Below are 22534 nucleotides of genomic sequence, written 5' to 3'. Positions count from 1 at the left end.
TTTCAGACGTTCTCAGATGTTTTAATCTGAGCAGCGGCTGGTTGACATGCTGCTGCTGTGTGTGTGTGTGTGTGTGTGTGTGTGTGTGTGTGTGTCTGTGTGTGTTTCTCTGTGTATGTATTGTACCAGCCAGATGAGACGATAACCCGTAGCAAAATGACTTGTTAGCACAGAGCAGCGTCTCGGGCGACTACTTTCTGAACCCCTCCATCTGGGCTGTAAAATAAGCTGCCGGTGTGAATAAACCACAGAGTACATTCTGCTGCAGGACACGCTGGCTGCCTCTTTGAACTGTGACATAACCTCAAACGTTTGAATTTGTCAATCAAAGACGAGAAAACATCAGGAAATCGGCAGGATTAGTTTGTAATTAGAGCGCTTGATTGTCATGAATCCTGATTTCCGTTTTACTTGTTGACCCGATTTCCCGTGATAATAAGTTAATAGAGGAATATTTGTTATTTATACTAAAAAGTAAATATTCTCTTAACATCAGAGATCTTGTTAAACACAGATATGGAGAAAAACTGAAATAGCAGAAGAAAGTGATTAAAAACTAATATAGAAAATGAACCCACATACATTATTAATATGCCAAAGCTCAGATATATTGTACCACTATTATATAACAGTTTTATAGCAGTTAATGAAAATTGAAAAATCGAGTGTTGGCTTTCGTTGAAAAGAAACTTTCGAATAATTAAGTTCAGTGACATTTACCTTCAACCCTCGTGCAGTAATAAGAAGTCTCCTGTTCAACAGTTTGTAATGTTATATAACACGCTCGCCTGCTCTGAGTATCTGTTCTGCTCTTCCTGTAGAAAATGCTAATGAAAACCTGAACTTGAAAAAAAGAAGTTGTGCAGAACGATTAAATAAGTGTATACTTATTTTAATATTTTATTATGCTTATTTGTCGAACTAATTTAACTTTTTTTCCCCCACACGTCCGAAATAAGTTTGCATTCATTCATTCATTCATTAATTTTTAAACACCTAAAATGAGACATGATCCTGATAATGAGCATAATGTGTGACCTTTAAATACAATGAATATGGAAAAAAAAAATCTTGAATCAAATTAAAAAGACTCTCCGGCTCATGTTGAGTGCTAATTTTAGATTGCTGAAAATATGAAAGCTAAAAGGCAACTCAAGTAAAAACTAGCTGTTTTGATATCAGTAGAAAAAACACACACAAAAAAAATGTGTTATACTTTGTTTCAGAAGAATTAAGCAGCTGAAAGGAACAGATTGGCATTTTGCTGGAGCCAGCAGCCAGTTAGCTTAGCATAAAGACTCTAAACAGTGTGAAACAGCTGGTGGGGCTCGGTCCAAAAGTTAAAAAAAATAAATAAATAGTTGGTTCAATCTGTGGGTGGGATTTTATGCCTATACAGGGTCGTCAATATGGTCTTACTTGTGCCCAGGTGACCTGGTGTTCCCCCTCTGTTGGCGGTCTTGTGTTTAAGTCATTTGGCTGCTGTAGTAGCTTGATATTCAATAGACATGACACTTATATTGATCTATTCATCAAATTCTCACCAGGAAAGCAAATGAGAATACTTCCCAAATGTCAGACTCTTATTTTGAATGATTATGTATAGACTGGCTGTTGTTAAAGGCTGTTTTCTTGCCTGAACAGTCGCCTCAAACCTGGAAACTCCTCATACAATCAAAGCCGACTGAAGCGTCCTGCATGTTTGCCTCCCTAACGAAACGTATCTTTAAGGCACGTGAGTCGAAGTCCACTCCGGCAGCCGACATATTCTCACCTCATGGACCTGATCTTTCCTTGTACTCCTTAAGGGGTCTATTTCATACTCACCAACTGCAGTAGTACATCTATCCATCTGTCAGAGGAGATTTAGGAGACAATCTGAAACACGTCACGGTTGGTCGGAGGAGCAGGGCTCCCAAGGCCGTTTTATCCTAACACCGCCGGGCCACTGGGCCGGCGCTGACTCTGTACTGTAGCTGTTGATTGTGTGTGTGTGTGAATGGGTGGGTGGGTTGTTGGGATGGAAAAATAAAAGGTAAGCAAGACCAGAGAGAGGCATGAGGCAACAGAAACATGGAGAAAGGTTAAAAGGTGAAAGAAACAATCAAGTGAAGCAAGAGAGGAAGCAGTAATCGTTTCTGATGGAGGTGCGTCCAAAAAAACCTCCCAGCAGTTTAACTACAGCTGGTTACAGAAGAAGAGGAAGACGGGCGAGATATTAAGAAAACAAGCGTGAACACAGCGGTTTGAATCGATGGATACGCACGGTGATGCTCAAATGTTCACAGGAATTGATCAGCTACACATAAAGCATCAAGAATAAAGACTGAGACAAGGAGGAGCACATTCTGCTGAAGGCCACAAAGTTGTACACTTCAAGTTTTAGCCACATTTTGTTCATGAGATAGAAATCTGCAGACCTTTTAATCCAGTTTTCATCAGTGAAATTTTAGTCTTATTTGCGTCTATCTAAGGTTTTTTGGCTCCAGCTGTCAGTGTTTCTGGAGGTGGAGGACACTGTTGTACTCATCGTGAGCTACAACATGTGATTTTGCAGATGCATGCAGGTTGTTAAATAAGGCAACATTAACAGTTATCAGTTCCTTTGATTCATCATTTTAATTGGTTGAAAAAAAATGCATTTTGTCATGACTCATTGTCAAAGGTTACATTATATTGACTTTTAGCTTAGTTGTCATTGAAATAGGTTGATAGGTTTTGTTGACAAAGTTAACACTAGGTGTAAAAGTAAGAAACTGAGTTTGTATGAATCTTCTTTTTCCTATTCAGATTTTGATGATCGAAAAAAGGCACCACTGATATTCTTCTCCTGTGCATTAAAGGTCATCTAAATAAAGCGGAAACCTTTCCTTTCAACACCTTTTGGACTGTATAAGTAGTGGTGGGAAACATCAGCATCTTTTTTTCTGGGTTTATTTCACAACGAGCAGCATCCTGTTGCAGCTCTCTGCGTTAACGGGCCGAGGAAACAAAACACATACAGCATTTTTAAAATGATTATTAGACAAACTTCCTTTGTTTATGGATAAAGATAAAGTAGACAGATATACCATGATTGAACTTATTTTGCAGACGTGTCATTGTATTTATAGAAGTATTTACCGTACTGTAAATATCTAAACTGAACCTAGTGGTCCACACTGAGTTGGAGAGCAGCTCTGGTACCGAGTGTTCGTTGGTTCAGATTCTGATTTCAGTCGCATACTCTCCTGTCAAGCTCTCGGAGCATGAAAACATTTTCCATGACTGTTTAAATATTTAACTGTCTTTTTCGGCTCCCTGTCTTCTCACTTGACATCCTGTGACACTGTATTTTTTTTCCAACGGATAGTCGTTTGATGACTCTGTCTGGTCTTGTTCTGCCGTCAGGACGCTTGTTAACAAAGGACATTTTTTTTTTCATGTCACACATGTTAGTTCCCATTAACTCTTGCAGGTTGAACTGGGCTTACTGGGAACACACAGAAATGTGCACAGCATCAATATTTTATTATATTAAGTTTTCAGTTTGAATAAGTATAAAAAAAGGTTACACAATTATTTATTCGGAAACATCAAAGACAGTGTTGCACAGCTAAAAAAGGACCATTTCATCATCACATTTTTAACTGTTTCTAGTCAGTCAGTCCTGCATCATTTTACTTTTAGTACAATTTAAACAATATGAAGTCTTCCTTCAGTTTTTCATCGAGCATTTGGAAGAAAAATAGGAGACAAAGGACCGACGCTCAGACATTGTAATCCATGTCAAGCCTTGTGTGTTTACTTTGCTGCTCAACCTTCAGCTTTGTGCTCAAGAGTGAGTCTGTGTGTGTGCTGCAGTGTGGTAAGTACTAATTCTGTTGTTTCAGTGTTGTGCTACAAAAGTAACCTGTTACAGTAATATATTACTTTAAATAATGGAGTTATACAGCGCGTTTTCTAATCAGGTTTAGTGAAAGTGTTTATGGATGTTTTTCTGTGAGAATTTATCAGCGCCACGTCACTTCCACCAGTGCGTCACCAGAAAAGTATCCCTGAAGAAGATTCGTGCTGGCAAAATGCCGACATGGACCGAAATGTAGTAATCAAGAGCAAGCAATGTGTGTGGAAGCCGAGGGAACTCTTTTCAAAGTTCATCAGACTTTGATCCTGCCCAACATTGGTTGTTTTGTGTTTTTGTGTCCATCAGAAAATGTGCAGACTAGTTGTATTGAAACATTATGCATCTCTATATATTATTTAAACTTGCTGCAAAATTCAAGCTCAATCAAAACCTTGACCCCTCTGGATCACCCAGTGAATGAGAAACAGAGCGAGACAGAGACAGAGACAGAGACGGAGAGTCTCCTTGTCACAAAACACAGCGAGCCAGACGGAGCACGGAGCTGGCGAGCCAGGCAGGACACAAAGTGTAAGCCTGGATGATAACAAACACTTAAACTGTCAAGGGGGCCAGTAAAGACGGACGTGAAAATTGAACAAGTGCAGAGAAGTAAAAAGGAGAGAGACAGCGTATGTGTGTGTGTTGGAAGGGATGGTCAGCTGCAGGAGCAGGGCTGTCACTCATATTGGCAATTCAGAGATAAAAGCCTTTGCCAACAAAAGAGAGCAGCAAAACCTCTCAGGCCAAACCAACGACTGGTGCCTCTACGAGAGTTTCTGTGAGCCCCTTCTGAATTCAGCTGTGGTCAATGTGGCACGTGACCAGTCAGTAAGTCTGTGGTAGATTGATAAAATGTGCTCTTAATGTTATGTTAAGGACTGGGGCATATTTATCACAGCAGAAGATAGTTTGCCTTCCATCCACCTTTTGTTGTGCTCATTTTCAGTCAACTTCAGAGTTGAAACAGCAAAAATGTGAAAATATTTTATAACATCATACAAAAGCAGATATGGAAAATTTGGTGTCACCATAAAAAATAAAAGCAAAATGGCACAAAGTACAACCGAAACAGACTTAATTAATCATGACTTATATGTACAAATTACTACATGAAACAAACATAAATGTCAGATTTCCTTTGTGTTTTCTGCAGCCCTTCCTCATCAGAAAAACAAATATGTAGTTCAACTGTGAAAGCAGCTTATTAGGACCCACATTTAGGCTTCCTGTTAGTCGGCGACCTCTAGTGGCCGTAGTAATTATTACGGCAGCAAAGGAGAAAAGTCAGGAAAAGTAGGGTCACTGGGTCAAACAAGCACAGGACTTTTTAACTTACTATCATGTAACTGAAGTTACGTACATAACATACTTAACCGAGTCGTTTTCCCGCCTAAACCAAACCAAACTGCGAGAGTACGGTGAAGGTTGCGAAGCTCGTGTTATTTTGGTAACGGTCATATATATTGCTTTGGGAGCGAGTGGTAATCCACCTATTCAGTCGTTCAGATGTAAGGATTTGTTGGTTTTCAACATCTTAGGTTTGACGGATGCTCATTTAAAGCAGCTACAAGGACTTTTCATTACTGTTCAGTAAGATTCAGATTCAGTTGCCGGTAGAAGTAATTTTGTTGAGAGAATAAAGTTATTACATTTGCAAATAATGTTGGGTTTTCTCCAGGAGTCCGACCCAGCGACAGGTATTAAGAATAAAAAAAGAAAAAAAAAATCTCGCTAATGGTTTGTTGCTTATACAGAGGCATCAGTACTAACTGAGACCGTTTTATAACCAGATAAAAACTCCTTTAAGTACGTCAAATGATGTCATCTTCTTGCGCCCTCTTCCTCTGCCGTGGTTTAATTGCCCCCCCAACTGAATTAGCGCCTCCAGCTGTTTATCTCAATGAACCGACCCCCAACAGCTGCATAACATTAGTAGATGGAAACATATTAATTCACAAAAACAAAAGGTGTTGCTGACAACATGGTGGTTTTGTTCTACTCAAGCGTCCCAGAAAGTCATGACAGTGAGAGAGAGAGCCGGCATGAACAATGTTTTATTATTCACACATTTGCTTTTCCAGTTGTGACATGTCAAAATGCCGTCTATTAAAAGGACCTATTGTCAATCTCATGATTGTATTTTGTTTTCATTTAAAACTTAATGTGCCAGACTACATTTATACACCCGCACCCTTTCCGTCTATTTCCTTTCTTGTATTTGTTGCTGTTCTATTTATTAGTTTTTTCCCCCTCATTCCCTCGTGTCATCATCCAGCAGCGTGTTGGCTCCTGTAATGTTGGGACTGTGAAAACAAATTTGCTCTTAATAAACTCACCCTGTAATAAAAGGATCAAACAAAACAACATAATATTGTGCCGGACCTCTGATCTCACAGGAACTGATGTGATTCGACATGAATCTAATCAGAACAACAGAGGAAGCAGACAAGCAGACTCGGCTCTCATTGGCTGCCAGCTCTCTCCACAACAGAGGACTGTTCAGATGTCGGGTCACAGTTTGCATCATTTTATCCAAATCTTCGTACCCCACATGTTTTGTGTCTGAGTCAGTGCAACCTTTTAGACCAAAAGAGATTACTCACAGGTTAACCTTCCAACTAGGATGGATACGTCAGGGATAAAATGTTTGTAACTGAGAGGTGTAATCAGCCGGTGAAAACATTGTCTATGGAGTCAATATTTCGTCACCTTTGCTGACTAATTTGCCGTCAGTCAGAAGGTAAAAACATCTTTCAAACTGCCATCTGCTGTGATCATACTCTGGGATTATTAAAAGCAATATCTATGAGTGAAAATGAACGCTCTGTCTTAAGATGAGCGTGACTAACATTGTTATTAACATTTAATTAAGTGACTAACTTTGTGAGATTGAAAGTGTTTTTTCGTTAAGTGCTATTTAGATTGTTCGACGCTCTGAAAACTGTCGGGAGCAACACGAGTTGTTCACACATAATACAGTTAAGACAATGTAACAAACAAAGCACCCACGTTGCAAGAGTATATGTTGGCAGTGTGCATTTCTGCATGTTGAAACGTATGTACAGTAAATTCTGTTGCAGCTCAGTGTTTCTTTATGTTCACTTTTCAATTTGTATGTTGTTACAGTGCTGTGCTTATGGTTTAGGCGGAACAATTACTTGGTTAGGGTTAGAAAAAGAGCAGGTTTTTGTTTAAAATACCTGCTTTTGTCGATACAAACATGGCTGGATATGTGCGGACGTCCGTGCCACAACACAGATGATAATGTCTCCTCGAAAAATAAATAATTCGTTTTAAATGTTTCATGCTTATAAATGATTAAACTCAGTCTCAAACAGCGGTCCCTTCTAGGCTAGCTGTAACGTAACCGCCATCCCCTCCACCTTGGTGTAATCTGAATGTGATATTAAATGCATTGTTGAAAAATCGATATTGTAGGTACGACAGGTACAAATGTAAATGTATCCGTGGTTTGCCGACACAGAAACTGCCAACATTTTATTGTGTATCTGTGCTGAATAAAGTGAAGCTCAGTTAAACATCATACGCTCGTATAGTATGATGGTGTTATAGTTCAGTTATAGTCACATTATTGAAGGGCTCTGTGTAAAACTACTCAGTCTAACAATGATATCACCACATTTCGCACTTCACGTGGCACTCAACACACGCCGAAGATCTTCTGTCCTCACGATAAAACGCTTCACTCTCGCTTCCACTGAATTCTCATTTAAAAATGCTTTCAGGAGGGTGTGAAAAAAAAGTGGTGACATTTAACAAGTGAGGTGTTTTTCTATGGGTGAATACATTTGTACACGCCGTACTGTGTTCGAACCACCAGACAAACAACTGCACCTTTACAGCGATATTTGCAAAGAAATCATTCAAGAGGCTACGTTTCAATGGTTTCATCAGCGCCTCACAAAGCGCCCGTGACCTAAGTGCAGTAACACAATCCATTTTCCTATGCACATGTCTTCCAGGTGTGCATTAGATTATGTAATATATGCACATAATATTTGCATAATAAGGACTCAAAGCACATGCTATGCTGGAGTTATGACAGGAAGAGGAGGGAGACTGCGTGTGGAAATACTCATGTTGTCATATTCCATAAAGAAACTGTATACTCAAGGGTTCATGTGACGTCTTAATTGGAGAAAACCTCATTGTAATTACCGTCCATAATCACATTATTATGTTCATGAAGCTGTAGCTGTAGTGACATGTCGTACAGACTGTGTCCTGTGGTTCTGCTTCTCTCTGAAGGGTTAGGGTTATGAACATCAGTCGACTTCTGTGTTGCTGCTACGTTCTGTATCTGAGTACCGAGGTCGGACTCAAAGTGTTTGATTTCCCCCGGACCTGCCGGGAACATGTTGGCAAGCTCAACGAATAAGTAATGTTGTCGCTTTACTTAGCAAATGCTGCTTAAATGCCCTTGAGGAAGGGCACGTAAAGCTCATTAACCCCGACCTTAACCCCCGTCTGCTCCAGTGGATCTGCCCACTGGCACCAGTACATGCACACTGTGGTTGGACCTGGCATCTCCCAGGTGTGAATTGATGAACTGACAAAGAGCATACGTCTTCTCTTGACTCTCCCTGATTAAATGTGGCTATAAAAATAGATCCGCCGTTGTCCAGAATGGATATATAGCTGCTGGAAAACCAAACACCGACACACACAATAGAGCTCCTCAGATCTTAACTCAAGGCTGACTTTGAAAACAACATGCAGCTGCTTTACGCTCCTCAGATAAATCAAACACAACCTCCAGTGTTTGAGTGCACGATGTAATTATTTACACACTTTCTCTGCCAAGGCAATTTTAAATGAAGCGCAAATCAGAATGAGCAGAGAAATTCAATAAATCAGTGCTGTGTCCAGAGCCGGGGGCCACCGTAAAAAACTTCATCCTTCAGCGAAATTAACGTTCAACAAAAAAATGATGTAAATTAGAAAAAAAGGACCTTTTGGGGGTGTTTTTTTTTTGTTTTTTTTTGCTGCTCTCTGGTTGATGTTGTGTTATTCAGTGAGCTGCTGTAATCTTTGGTTGGAAACTTTAGACCAAAAGAATCAGACATTTTAAATCACTTTTAAATGACCTCCCTCCGGCTACACTGCAGCAAGAAAGCTTGGCACTGCACTCAAACTTTAATGTTTTACACAAACAGAGGAAGGAAAAGATACGAAAAACACACACGACCATTTTAGATTGATCATAAAGTTAATACAAAATGTCGTTAAGGACTAAGAACAAAGTTCGAGACAATAATGTCAAACAGGCCATAAAAATGTTAATTTTCCTCCACAGTGGTGCAGTTGTGTATTTTTGGCAACACAAATTCTCCGCTCCAGACCAGAAGCCAGTTATAAATTGTTCTTGTATTTGTACAATTTAATACACAAGCCCTAGGAGACACACACTGTTTATGTCTTGCTCACACTGTGCTGAGACAGATGTTGATTTAACTCTGTGGTCATTGTTGACTGTGGGGATGTTTTATTGGACCGCACAAGTGTTCCTAAATTACTTCCCCTCGTGTGTATAAATGTGGCTGAACAAACATAAAATAGACCTTTTAGTATAATACATAAAGTTGAATTAAACTGCTTTATTCCAGTGGATGGCAATAAATCATAGAAACAGCTATTTGCAGTCGGCAGCATTGAGTGCGGTCATTATATTATTGTGATGTGGTACTTCTGACGTTGTAGGTGGAAATTCTGGGAAGCGCAAAGCTCGTGAGTTGCGAGAGCTGAAGGATGGAGCCCAAAGACGGAAAAAGCCTTTTAATATGTTTTTGTTGTCGACCCACTTCTTGTTTCTATGACGCTGAAAAACAGAAAAATAAGCACAAGGCACAAAATAATCAACCGTTTTTGAGAAATGGAACAACAGGATGGTAATATAGCTGTTTCCAGTCACCTGAAACGGGCCACATCAACCAGAATCAGTATCAGGAGTTATGGTCTTGTCCATCACTTGCCTGATTTCAGACTGAACTGTCAACTTGTTACACTTCTTCACATCCTCAGTCTGACATCGCCTCCGCTCTAACTCTAACTGATACCCGTAGAGGAGGAGGTGAGATCTTTCTTAACCAATCCGAGAAAGTCAACACCAGCCAACATACTGGTTCTGCTGGGTTTTTGAGAACGGAGCGGAAAGAAGCAAAAACAACCTGTAGCTGAAATCTTAACTTCTCTTCTACTTGTATCTCTTCTGTTAACATTGTTCTGAATCACTATGATCGTTAATCATTAATGATGACACGTCTTCTGTGAATCCTCATGAGAAGTCAGCATTTTTCAAACTAACACTTTTTGGGGGGCATTTTATTAAAGTAAAAAAATACGGTAGATTAATAAAACAATTGATCATGAAACAGAATAAAATCAAATGATGTGTGAACAGAAATTAACAATTTTCGGCAATATCTGTTTTTTTATCGTTTTCCACTGCGACAAACGTGGGTAGAGATAAAAACCTGCAGCCTCTCAGTCCTCACGGTGCAGTACAGTTTGACAGCTCAGCCTTAAAAGCATATTAACCCTGTCTGACAGTAAGTTTAATGGATAAATCCCGAGCCTCTCCACCTGCGCCCTTCGCCGTGCGTCTCTCTGCAGGGGAGCGGCGGCTAAAAGCCTCATATGTAAACAGAGCCCGCCGCTCTTCGGTGTATCAGCACACGGTCGAGCTGGTTCGAGCGTCCCTTCCTGGATGTAACACTGAGAGACGGAGGTGTTGACGAGTCGACCCGGCAGCTCGGCTCGTCTCTCCGGTGCTGTTCGATTAGCGTTACAGCTGCCACCGCTGCTGTTGTCAGTGTCGACAGAAAATCCCTCACTAATTTGGCAAATCTCAGAAGTATCGGCTCATTTCCTCAGACAGCAGTTAGACCGGCGCTGCCATTTCTTTAGACGGATGAGATGTGGAGAGACAATCTCCTCCTGTCGTCACACAGAGCTTCTCACCTCCACTGTTTAATACGCTCATTTGGACCGTCGTGGAGCAAAGACTCGTTTTGTGAAAGCCAAATGAACGTCAACTTGAGATATTGAGTTCCAAAAAGAGCACAGTTTATTACTGATGTAGTTTTTCATGTTCTTGCATGAACTTAATTAAGATAATTGGCAACGTGTTGCTGTTCGTGAAATACATAGTTGGCATAATAAAAAGCAATTCTGCCTCTCCCATCGGACATGGGAACATTTCCTCATTCTTAGCTGGTCTTTCATCTTCTACACATTGGACCAATGTCCCATTAAAACATACTTTCAGCTGTCAAACTAAAGAAAAATCAATGAATTAATCAATTATCTACCGCAAAATCTTTAAAGTTAAATGAATTATTGGATTTTCTGAGTCGTGTTTGTGTCATTCAGTAGCTTGTGGTAACATTCAATCTGATCCGACATGAAACGAAGCGTGAATGACTGAGTATCACTGTCTCGTGAATGAAATGCAACTAATCGGCCTTTCTGCCAGAAATACACTGACTGTAAGATTGTGTGAAATCAGTCATGTAAAGCACAGTTCATCAGTAACACATGACAGTGTGTTGTAATATACAACATTGTTAAAATCATTTTTCACTTGTAAGGAAACAGAAACCACTTGGTAAGTGTTGGGAAAAGATCAAGTTTCGCTATAAACGCCTTGTTTTGTTGCCACAAACAGCTAAAAAGTGTCCTGATGTCTCCGGTTACCTGGTTTTATCGGCAAACGTGGCTGCAAAATGTCACAATGGTCCTTAGAAATTAGCCGGCAAGAAGTTGTTAGTCGAAGAGGACATTTTGTCTCAAGGGGCCTCGAACAGTGGTCGCTCTGAAGGCAGCGACGGTAAACATGTTTTATGTGCGTGCCGCCTCATTTATGAGTATGCGGGTGTTGCAATGACTCAGAGCAGAGAGGGGTCGACTTGAACCCTCACCCACTGTTTGAGTCTCTTAAACATGGCACTCTACTGCTAATGCAACGTTAGCATCGTAGCGAAAGTGGTTAAAGTACTGCAAAGACCAAAGCAGAGTGGGCAGCCCAAGGCTTCTGTTTTCCTGCTGTAGCGTCAGCACACTTGAACACAGTTTAACAGGCAGCTTATCATTAGGCCCTGATTTGATTGGCCTCCAGGAAGCGCTGAGTGGAAGCTCTGATTGACTCCTACCCGACAATTATTTAACAGCACAGTGCGTGACAGCATTATTTTCAGAACACAGAGTCTTTGTTCACAGTCCAGTCGTGACTGTCAGGTTTTTTTTTTTTACAGATGACGGGCACACTTCTTGAAAACTTCATCTGATATTTGCATGTGTGTGTTTCTGTGCGTGTTGCAGAGCCCTACAGCCCGGCGGTGTGGGTGATGATGTTCGTTATGTGCCTGTCGGTGGTGGCTGTCACCGTCTTCATCTTCGAGTTCTTCAGCCCCGTGGGATACAACCGCAGCCTGCAGAGCGCCAAGAGTAAGAGACGGGAGTCACTCCGGCGCCGGCGCGCCAATCAACCCGACCGCCACTTGCTCATTTCATCACATTATTACCAACTTGTCACTTCACCAGTTATGTAAGCGAGGGGGGGCTGATTTGAGGAGGGTGTTTGCTCAAATTATGCAAAACGTCCCACTTTTCTTTTTTTTCTTTTTTTTTTGTCTGCGCACGAGTCAAAACAATCACTCCACACCCACCATCCAGCCTATTTATTTTTAATGAAACAAACACTGGCGGCGCGGTGGTGGTGGGTGATTTTGACATCTTTACAGTACTCGTCAGTTCATCATTTATTCCGACTGTTTCCTCGCTGCTTCTCTCTGCTGCTACATTCATTTCAAATAATCACTGGGAAATGTTATTCATTACTTTTTAATAAACTGACACAAGTGGAGTCGTACTGCACTGGAGTGATAGGCAGCTGCTTATTCATCACTTGGTGTCCGTAGCTTATTATCCTCTGATCATCATTTCCTTTTCTACTTATTGTAATAAACTACTTAAAAGAGTCAGAGGTAGGTGATCAAAAGATTTTAGCAAGTGAGGAAGTTCATACACCACTCCAGTCCTCGTCTCAAAGTTGAATAAACCCGCACTTTTTAAATTAAACAGGATAAAATCAGTGCTAACATATTCACATTTTATCACAATCTGTTAGGATCTAAGAAGGCGGACGAAGCTGAAGGTGCTCATTCACATCAGGTATCGGAAATCATCCCCAAAGCATCCTGATATGAACACTTTAGCACTGTTAGTCATGGTAATCAATACCTTTAAAGGTCAAGTCGCCCATTTATCTCAGATTTGTCCCACTGCTACAAAATAATGGAGGTAAGTGGCGTTTGATTTGTGCCTGGATAAAAGCATTCTGGGGTGTCTTTTCTTTATTTGGCTCAATTAAACAGCGTCACGACAATATTTTCACCTCGTAATTACATATTACTCTGATATGAAGGGTTGACACAGGCTTAAAATGTACTTGCAATGTATTATTGAATACATCAAATTATATATTCGCTATCTAATATGACCATATTTTAAGAAGTACATCATCGAGTAATACATGCAGAATATATCTTAGGTATATTTTTATTAAAATAGAAATTAGAATATATCACCAGTGTATTTTAAAAATGTCTATTCATTATATTTTGTAATATATTCTCAAAAAAATTTATTCTGAACATTTTTAATATATCAGAGTTTCCATTATATGTCAGAACATGATTGGTCCGGTTGTAATAGTGACTACTTTCTAGGGAAGTAAAAGTAGATCAGTCCAGCTCTCTTTTAGTTTAAAGTTTTATTCTTAATTTTGCTGTCGAGCTAAATTAAGTCTTTTATTGGCTTTAATAGATTATTCTACTCATTTTTTCCCTCCATCTTTTTATTCATACATTCACTTTAACTGCCTGAAAAGTCGACAACTCAAATTGTTAAAACTCTCGACCCACAACCGTCCGCTCTATGCTTTCAGTCTGATGGCTTTCCAGTGAGAAGTGCGCCACCACCTCCACCTTTCATCCCAGATTCCTCTCGTTGTTCAGTTTTGTCTCTAATCCTTTTCCCTCTTCTGATGATTCTGTCCTCAACACAAGCCGCCAGCTTTAATCTTTAATAATTCCATATAGGTCTTTCCCTGCAACTCCGTTTTAACTCCCGTTTGATCTTTCAACATCAGACAGCTCTCAGATCACTGTAGGGCAGTTTGTCCTTGCGATCACTGCAACATCCATACAATAATATTTCAGACTATAGTTAGTTTCCAACTGTGTGGCAACAGTTTGGTGCAGGTCTGTTCTCTGTTTCAACGTATCACTGCTCCTGTGGACAAAGAAAGAAATGGTTTTCCCAGTTTGATGTGAAAATACTTGACTGGCCTGAACAGAAGCCTGATCTCAACCCCATCCAGCACCTAGAGCACACAGGCTGCTGTTATCAATATATTCTCATTTTCTAAATTCAGATTTGACGCTCTGGAGGCGCCAACTGTGCCTATTATCACTCTTCACATGTGTGCTAAGTGTTCTTACTGTCAATATTTCACACTATAACACTCTGTCTGTCTCTTTTACTCAGAGTCGGGTGGATCTAAGTTCACCATCGGGAAGTCCGTCTGGCTGTTGTGGGCGCTGGTCTTCAACAACTCCGTGCCGGTGGAGAATCCCAGAGGAACCACCAGCAAGATCATGGTGAGCACTCTGGCTGACTCGCTGACTGACGGATTAGATGACTGACTGGCTGATCGCTTGAACGTTCACCATTGATTTCCAAGTGACGTTGTTAACGTCACACATTGTTGACTTTTCAACTTAAAGGTCCCATATTATACTGTTTTTCATCAATTTCACAAAGCTGTCAGAGGTCCAACAACACTGTATTCGAAATGTATTGCCCCAAACCCATCCGTGGTCCTGCATTTCAGCTGTCTGAAAGTCGCTCTGCTGAGGGCAGGCTGTTTCAGTGCCTGCACCTTTAATGCTAATGAGCTCCGTCGGTAGCATGCGCTAATGTTTACGGTGGATGTATCACTGTGGCTCGCCGAGATGCTGTCGTTCAACCGCACCAGTTTGACCCAGAATCGGACCCAGAAGAAGAGGCTCAGAAAAATACAGACTCTGCGGCTGCAGCAGGACTCCCCAACACAACCACCCGGCTCCCATCCCCCACTGACCTGCAACAGGTAACGTCTAAAAACAGCTAGCGAAAGCTGTGTTTGTCTCCAACACAGTCTCCAAACTCTTGGACACTGTCCGCATAGTCTCTGTCTCCAGTCTGCACGTTTCCAGACTTTTTACTGTGACAACCAAGCTCCCTCGTAATATTATCAACATTAAACTCGCTTCAAACGCCGTTGCATAGCGGACCGAAGCGGAGCTAATTAGTTGGCCAGTTTCAAGCTGACTTCACCAAACTCGTAGGCAACTGTAAATACTATCAACACGTGGCGACACTCGCCTGTGGCTCGGGTGCAGTTGCTGGGTCCGTATGGTTGGGACTGATCCTTTTACGAGGGTCAGTGTCGAGGCAAAGCCAGCTTTGTACTGACCCTCGTTACTGAAGCAGTCCGGTGTGAAGTGGTTAGCACACACTAACAGACTTACACGAACCGTAGCCGGCACGTTGTCGTTAAAAATGAAACGCAACCACTGTCTCTTCTGTAGCTGGGACAGAGTAAAGGCACTTACGTTGATTTTTACAACCAACAACAGAGCAATGTGCGTGTCTAGCTCTGAGCGACGACATTGCGAAACACTGCTAGCTTACCGCTGGACACACCGAGCTTCACCTCCGGGATGAACGCCCCCCTCTCGGATATCTCCGGGGAGAGGGGGGAGTGTTTTCGGCCAATGAAAATCACTCTGAGCTGAATCTGAACAGCCTGTAGGAGCCCTGTTTTACCAGTGGGTGGGCTGCAGAGACGATGCAGGACTCGTTCGCTTTCCTCATTCTGGGAGTTGGTCGGCTCAGGGAGGACCAGTTTATATATGTAGAGACCAGAGAAAACTTGTTTTTCATAATATGGGACCTTTAAGTGACAGACATCTAAAAAACTACTTGTGATTCAAAATGAGTTCTGACAGCCAAATTTTACTACATGCAGCGAAAGCTACAGGCTATATTTGAATCTCGAGTTTGGTCATCCAGTCTTGGATTATTAGCCTTCCTGATGAATTTTAGACGACCAAAATTAATCAGCTTTATTAAAATGATATTTAATAAAGCTGATTAATAGCTCACCAGGTAAAGTGCATGCTTCATGCAGGCTACTGAGATCGAGGCTTGGGGTTCAAATCCACCCAATAGCTTTTGTTGCATGGACTAAAATTTGGCTTTCGTAAAAACCTTAATTTTGAACCGCAATCTGTAACTGAAGTTGAAAAGAAGTCTTAAAATACATTGTTAAAACTTTAATTTTGAACATTGTAAGGACGTCACTTGGACATCAATAGTGAACTTTGAAAAAATTTTCACTCTGGGTCTCTAGTGTGTCTTTTCAACGTTGTCAAAGATGTTGAATTGATGTCTTTTGGATGTGTTTCTTTTTTTTCTGGTATTTCAGAGTTTGTAATTTCCTTAAAAACAATTTTAAAAAATGTTGATGAGTCATCCTGCGCTTGGGGCGTATATTAAGTCCAACATGTGCTCTATTAATTTTTATGACGCTGCCATGAATGAATAAAGAGAAGGATACTCTCTGGACAAAAACACAACTTAGATATTGCAGAAAAACTCAACTTTAGACTCGAGTGAAACTGGCTCATATTTAATGAAAACAGATAGCTTTACGTACTTGTTGCTAAAGAAGCTGCTATTGCTAATCGGCTACCTCCTAATGAACACCTCCAGACCGGGGTCATATGCAACCTCAGAGAACAACGGAGGCCAGCTGTAATACTGAGGTCATTTATGGAGTTTCCTGATGGACTTTCTTGCTAAACTGATTGCTAAAAGATGCTCAATGTAGCTGCTATTAGCTAGTTAGCAGCCCTATCTGCTAACTCAGCTCCAGGGCAAAAACTGTGCCAACGAAAGAGTGGAGAACTTTATGATATGTAGAAAATAAAATACACTTCCACTCTATCTACAACTTTATCTTGACTCTTTTCCCCACACAATGGCACACCCTTAATTTGCATTTTCAAGAAAAAAAACTACAATTTGTGAGCTTTATGAGCCAGTGCAATCAGTTTGAGAGTGCTCATTCACTTGTTTTCACCACGGTGGTCCTTTTAATACCTGCTGTTACCTACTCTCTGCCCTCACGGCGTGAAATGAAAAAAAATAAAATCAGTGAAAGGCTTGCCCCCGATACTGCAGAGTGAAGAGCAACAGGAGGTTAAAAACTCAAGGTGTATTTTTTCTCCTCACTTTTCTGCCCGAGTGTTTCTGACAAAAAACCAGAATCATCTGACAAGCTCATTAGCTGCTCAATAAGCTTTACAAAAGGGGGTCAGAGGAGAGAGGTTTGGTCCTTTTTCTCTGGAAGTGTTGTAGTTTTTCGTTAAATTGTGGATTTGTGCATCACCTTGCAGACAGAGCACGATTTATGGTCCACGGTCTGTTCCCTTATCAGACAACGACAACTGATCAGAAGCAACAACAACAAAAGGAATTAAAGATAAAGTTGATCTTAATTGAAGGCTTATTCTCTAAACCACATTCATTTTTTCATTTATTATACTTTATTAAACCCATTCAGGGTCATCAGTGTCTATCCAAGCATGCACTGCATGCATAATTGACAACCATGTATTATTGATATAATACATTGAAGGTTTAATAGGTGTTATATTGACCCACGGGTCATGAAGCTCCCCGGTGAGTCATCGTCAGCGAGGAGTCCGTCCTTCAACCTTCCCGTTAGGACAAATCATCCTGCCGCAGCGTCTCTGAGACAAACCCTTAATCCCCATTCACTGAGATTACTTTTTTTTTTTTTTTTTTCAAATTATGCCTCAGTTGCCAGAGTACATTTTTCATCTTATTCATTAAGAAAATTATGCTAATGAACTTTTGGCATAAACACAGAGTACCGTGGAAGCGAATAGCCCCGTTCATCACCAACTGCAAGTGCAAATTTAGTGCGAAGGCTAATCCCCATCGCTCACTCGCTCCCTGGCTGAATGTCAACAGTGCAGCGTCTCACAGCAATAAAAGGAGCACTTCTGAACAGCTGAATGTCTTCACGCCAAGTCCTTAAATCACATTTCAAAGGATGTTTTATTTGTGCTGCGATGATTTGGGTCAGCTGGTATTATGCAGTAGTGGGAATTGTGCTCCGATCTGTTTCTTAACGGTGCAGTGTAAAAAGGCTCCAAGGTAAAGGTCCGGTTCTCAAAAAACTAACCGATTCAAAGAGGAACCCTGATACTCCAAAACACATCGATGAGCCACGCTGTTGCACTGGATGACACGTTGCTTCTTTACCATGAACACGCACACACTGTAGTTTCTTTCGACAAAATCCCCCAACACACAATACTGTTGCCAAGACAACACCATCCAATGTGTTTTCATCCGCAGCCGGAAATAGTCCCCAGGAATTAAAGGTTTTTACTCCTGTCTGAATAACATTCGCTAGAAACTACAGCATCCAGCACGTCCTCATCAGAAAAACGTCGATGTTGGTCGACTGCAAGCGGCTTGTAATGACCTATATTTACATTTATTGTTAGGCGGTGACCTCAAGTCTGGAAGTCCAAAGTGGGAAGTCAGGTGATGTTGTATGAAGAGTAAAAAAGGCCTCGTAAGGAGGAGTTTAGGTTGGACAAAAGGATCAAACACAACTGTTCATGTCCAGTGTGAAACCAACATTTAATGGTACAGAAATCAAGTGCATGCATAAACGTTCATTATTTTTCATTCTTCATATGTGTGTGTGTGTGTGTGTGTGTGACAGATATAATGAGGTATAATGATGGAAGGAGAAGGCACCAAAAAAAGAAGAGCAGAACTCATCAGTGTGTCACTTCAACATTAAAAGTGAGAAAAGAACAATTGTCGAGGTTGCAGTGACATTTTCTTTGGGAGGCTGAGATGTCATTCTGACAAATACAACTCTACCTTCCAGGCAAGACAGGGCCTCAGCCGTGGCTTTAGCAATAAAATGCCAAGAAGTGGAAACAGTGTTACTGGAGCCTTAAAATACTTCCACACCTGTCAGAACGAGCCCTCATTGATCTCGCTCACTCCTTCAGGTGCTGGTGTGGGCCTTCTTCGCTGTCATCTTCCTGGCCTCCTACACTGCCAACCTGGCTGCCTTCATGATCCAGGAGGAGTACATCGATACGGTGTCAGGGCTGTCAGATAAGAAGGTAGGATGGATGGATGGATGGATGGGGTGACTGATGCTTGCATGCATGAACAGGTGGATGGCCAGATGGACTGATGAGGAACAAATGTAGCTGAGCGAGGCTTCAGAATGACGTGTTAGTTTGCATCATGTCAAATGAAAAGCTTTTGTTAACAATAAACAGAAACAGATGAGGCAGAGGCAGAGACTGTTTTGTATCTTGTCGTGTCAAACTTCAGAAAACCTTGCGTTTAAAGAAAGAAGTATAATATTTTATAGACTCCATCAAAATGTTCTCTCCCTGCTGCCTACTTTTATTTCTCAGTGCAGTTTCAGCAGAACCCACAAACCTGAGTCATTGCTGCTGTGACGATTTAAAACATCTTCTGTTTTATCAGCTCTTCAGAAAAGAGAGGCCGCTCTTTGAAAGTGAAGACTGTGAGTCTTTGTCGCACTTCATCCTGCAGCGAGGATCAGCTCCCCTCCCCCTTTTTCATCTACCTCTCTCTTTAACTTTCTTCTTTCCTTTCTATTGCTTTAATCTCCACCCACCTCTCCGTCTTTTACAGTTCCAGCAGCCGACAGAGCAGTACCCGCCGCTGCGTTTCGGCACGGTGCCAAACGGCAGCACGGAGGAAAACATCCGCTCTAACTATCCCAACATGCACCAGTACATGATCCGTAACAACCAGAAGGGTGTGGAGGAGGCCATCGACAACCTCAAGACTGGGTAAGGAAAGAAAATGAGGGGGAACGGAGGGAACAGCAGCGATAAGCAAGAAAGGAAAGAAAAGTAAAAGGAATTAAAGGTTTGATTGTTTTGGTGTGGGTGGCCGAGTTTTGAAGATATCAGCCGTGGAGATGTCTGGCTCGCTCTCGAATATGATGGAACTAGATGCCCGGCGGATTGTGGTGCTCAAAGCCCCGAAAAAATCCATCCATCCATTCAATCTAGGGTACATCATCTTCAAACTCTATTTACTGTCACTCCAGACAAACTATCTTCCCCGGCTGACTGACGTCAGAAATTCAACGGACAAAAAAATAGTCTTGTCTGTAGCTCTGCAGTACATGGTTGTAGGGATGGTGGAGGCCCTCTGGGATCATCACACATGTACGGATGGGAAATACTGCAAGAAAAGAAGTGAAGGAAGATGACGATCCAAGATCGTTCCATGGGGGAAAACATTTATTGCCATAGTCCGGGTTCACTTGTTGCTTTAGAGAGAATGGTCTCTGGAAATCAGTGCAAAGTTACCCTGAATGTTAATCTTTCTCCCGCTATGAAATGTTTCTATTCAGATGGTAGAAATTTCTTCTACGCTGATAATAACCCTGAGTTCAACAGACTCTCAGAGTCTGTGAGCATAGAAACTGTTGAGGAGGCTCTCAGTGGTAGTGTTGTAGTAGTTTTTTAAGGTTTCGGTCTCATCGTGGAATCAATTGCATTTTAACTCGGTCTCTCTCGATCTGAGAAAAAAACAGAGGTCTTTTTTTCAAGAACAGTCAAGACCGCAACTGAAGAGACTTCAATCATTGTTTGATGTATTTTGTACTTGAAGATGCTTTTTTTTCACCCGGAAAACCTGAAGGTTGTACGATAATTGTGTTGTGTCCAAATTATGGGTAAGACGTGTTGAATAAAGATGGTCATGTTGATTTCAGCTCCATTGTCCACATTTTAACGTCGGTGAGTCACGTGAGTGTGGAACTGGTCTGTTCTTGATCTTGACTCAGTCTCGCCCTGCCTTGGTTCCGGTCTCGACTTGGTCTCAAACCCTCAAAGTCTTGGTCTTGTTTCGGTGTTGATACACCCTAGTCTCGGTCATGACTTCCTCTCAGTTTGTGTGGTCCTGACTACAACACTGCGTGGTGGGAAAACACCATAAGAATAAGTCTGTCACCCATGTCTCAACATAAAGACAGTAGTAGATTTGTCTTTTATGGAGATTACAACTCATGTATCTCCTGAACTTGGTCAGTTGCAATAGAGGCATATCACATATAAAAAAAATGTCTAAAACACTCTGAAAACAGTTGCAAGCGCTGTGAATTGCCCTTGAAGTAAAAGAAGTCAGACAACCAGAGGCTGTTTCCACAGAAATCCTGTTTCTAAGAATAAACTTCAACTGTCGTCTGCTGTAGTTTGAAGAGAAAAGAAAAAGGCTGCTGATAGCACCATGAATGGAGCATCACTTGGAGCTGCTTTCTGCCCTGTGTTAAGGTCCGATTCACAGAAGATATTTGTTAAAGATGTGGCAGCCCCAAAAGTTTGTGGCTGATTGCAATTATCCATGTAGCAAAGTATAACACGAACACTGAAAAGACAGCTGGAGAACAGCGTAGATAGATTAAAAACATGCAAATAGCACTGGAGGACTGGGACGCTTTCTGCTCGGCAGCACAGTCAGAGTACGTTTCACCCCTTGCAGGTGCTTTGAGGATTACACGTGTCCACATGTTGTTTCTCTCCGGCAGAAAAGCGTTGGCAGTGCGCTCGGGAGCGCCGCTTTGAGGTACTTGTGCAGTGAGAGAAGACAACGCTTCACATTGGCTGGGATTGATTGGACGCTATGGTAACGGAGGGCTGACTACACAGCTGATAACAAGCTCACAATTTGAAGGGTGACTCACCAGAAACAATCGGTGTAAGGCAGATCTGCGCCAACAAATGGGCTTTTTCTGTCTGATAAAGCTCAGGAAAGACAGCCAGAACAAGCTTCTCCTCCATTTTCTTGGTTACCAGGGCGACGGGTGATTAGTCTTGCTCAATCTAATATCTTATTGGTTGCCTGAAAAAAGAGCTACGGCGACGACCCCGTCGCTGATCTGAAAAATTGAGAGATTTTCAATTAGAAACGCTCGGAGTGGTCGTACACAAAAAACGACGGACAGCTCTGAGGGCGGCTTCTGTAAACGCTCTCTCCTCATTGGCTCAGAAAAAGAAACGTTATGCGGTCCGAGGCCTTTATTCAGGCAGGTTTAGTGTCCGCGAAAGCTGCACAATCCTTTTTCCGAACTCTCCCTCAGCCTTCTGCTGCATTTCTCCTGAAATTCACAAGTCAGATGTGCACATTTTTGACAACCCACACTCTCTCCTCTGCTTTTTATTTATTTATAATTTCTTTTACTTGAGGCAACGTTGTCATCTACGCCTTGTTTCAATTACAGGACCCCCTTGTCTCTTTTCGACCTGTTAGCTCATTGATCTGCCTCGCCTCTGGAGCCCCGGCTAACCGTTGTAATCTGCGCGGTCCCATTAGGATCACGGCTACTAAACGAGGCGAGAGAGGAGCAGGGGAAAAAAGAAAGTACTTTTTAAATAATACATGCTAGCAGCAACTGCAGTGCAGGAGGGGGGG

General features: G+C 41.6%; 1 protein-coding gene across 3 annotated transcripts in view; it reads left to right on the top strand.

The window, feature by feature from the left end:
* grin2da (glutamate receptor, ionotropic, N-methyl D-aspartate 2D, a) overlaps positions 1–22534 on the top strand; it is a 130742-nt gene that overhangs the window by 76116 nt on the left and 32092 nt on the right. For all 3 annotated transcript variants that reach the window (XM_084379499.1, XM_084379501.1, XM_084379500.1), the window contains 4 exons: positions 12227–12352; positions 14456–14568; positions 19078–19194; positions 19742–19902. In XM_084379499.1, the coding sequence (XP_084235625.1) occupies positions 12227–12352; positions 14456–14568; positions 19078–19194; positions 19742–19902 (517 nt within the window). The remainder of the gene's footprint in view (positions 1–12226; positions 12353–14455; positions 14569–19077; positions 19195–19741; positions 19903–22534) is intronic.

The sequence above is a fragment of the Pagrus pagrus genome, assembly GCF_965226575.1.
Source record: "Pagrus pagrus genome assembly, chromosome: 17".
In the NCBI taxonomy this organism is placed as follows: domain Eukaryota; kingdom Metazoa; phylum Chordata; class Actinopteri; order Spariformes; family Sparidae; genus Pagrus; species Pagrus pagrus.
This window is presented reverse-complemented; position numbering and strand designations above follow the sequence as displayed.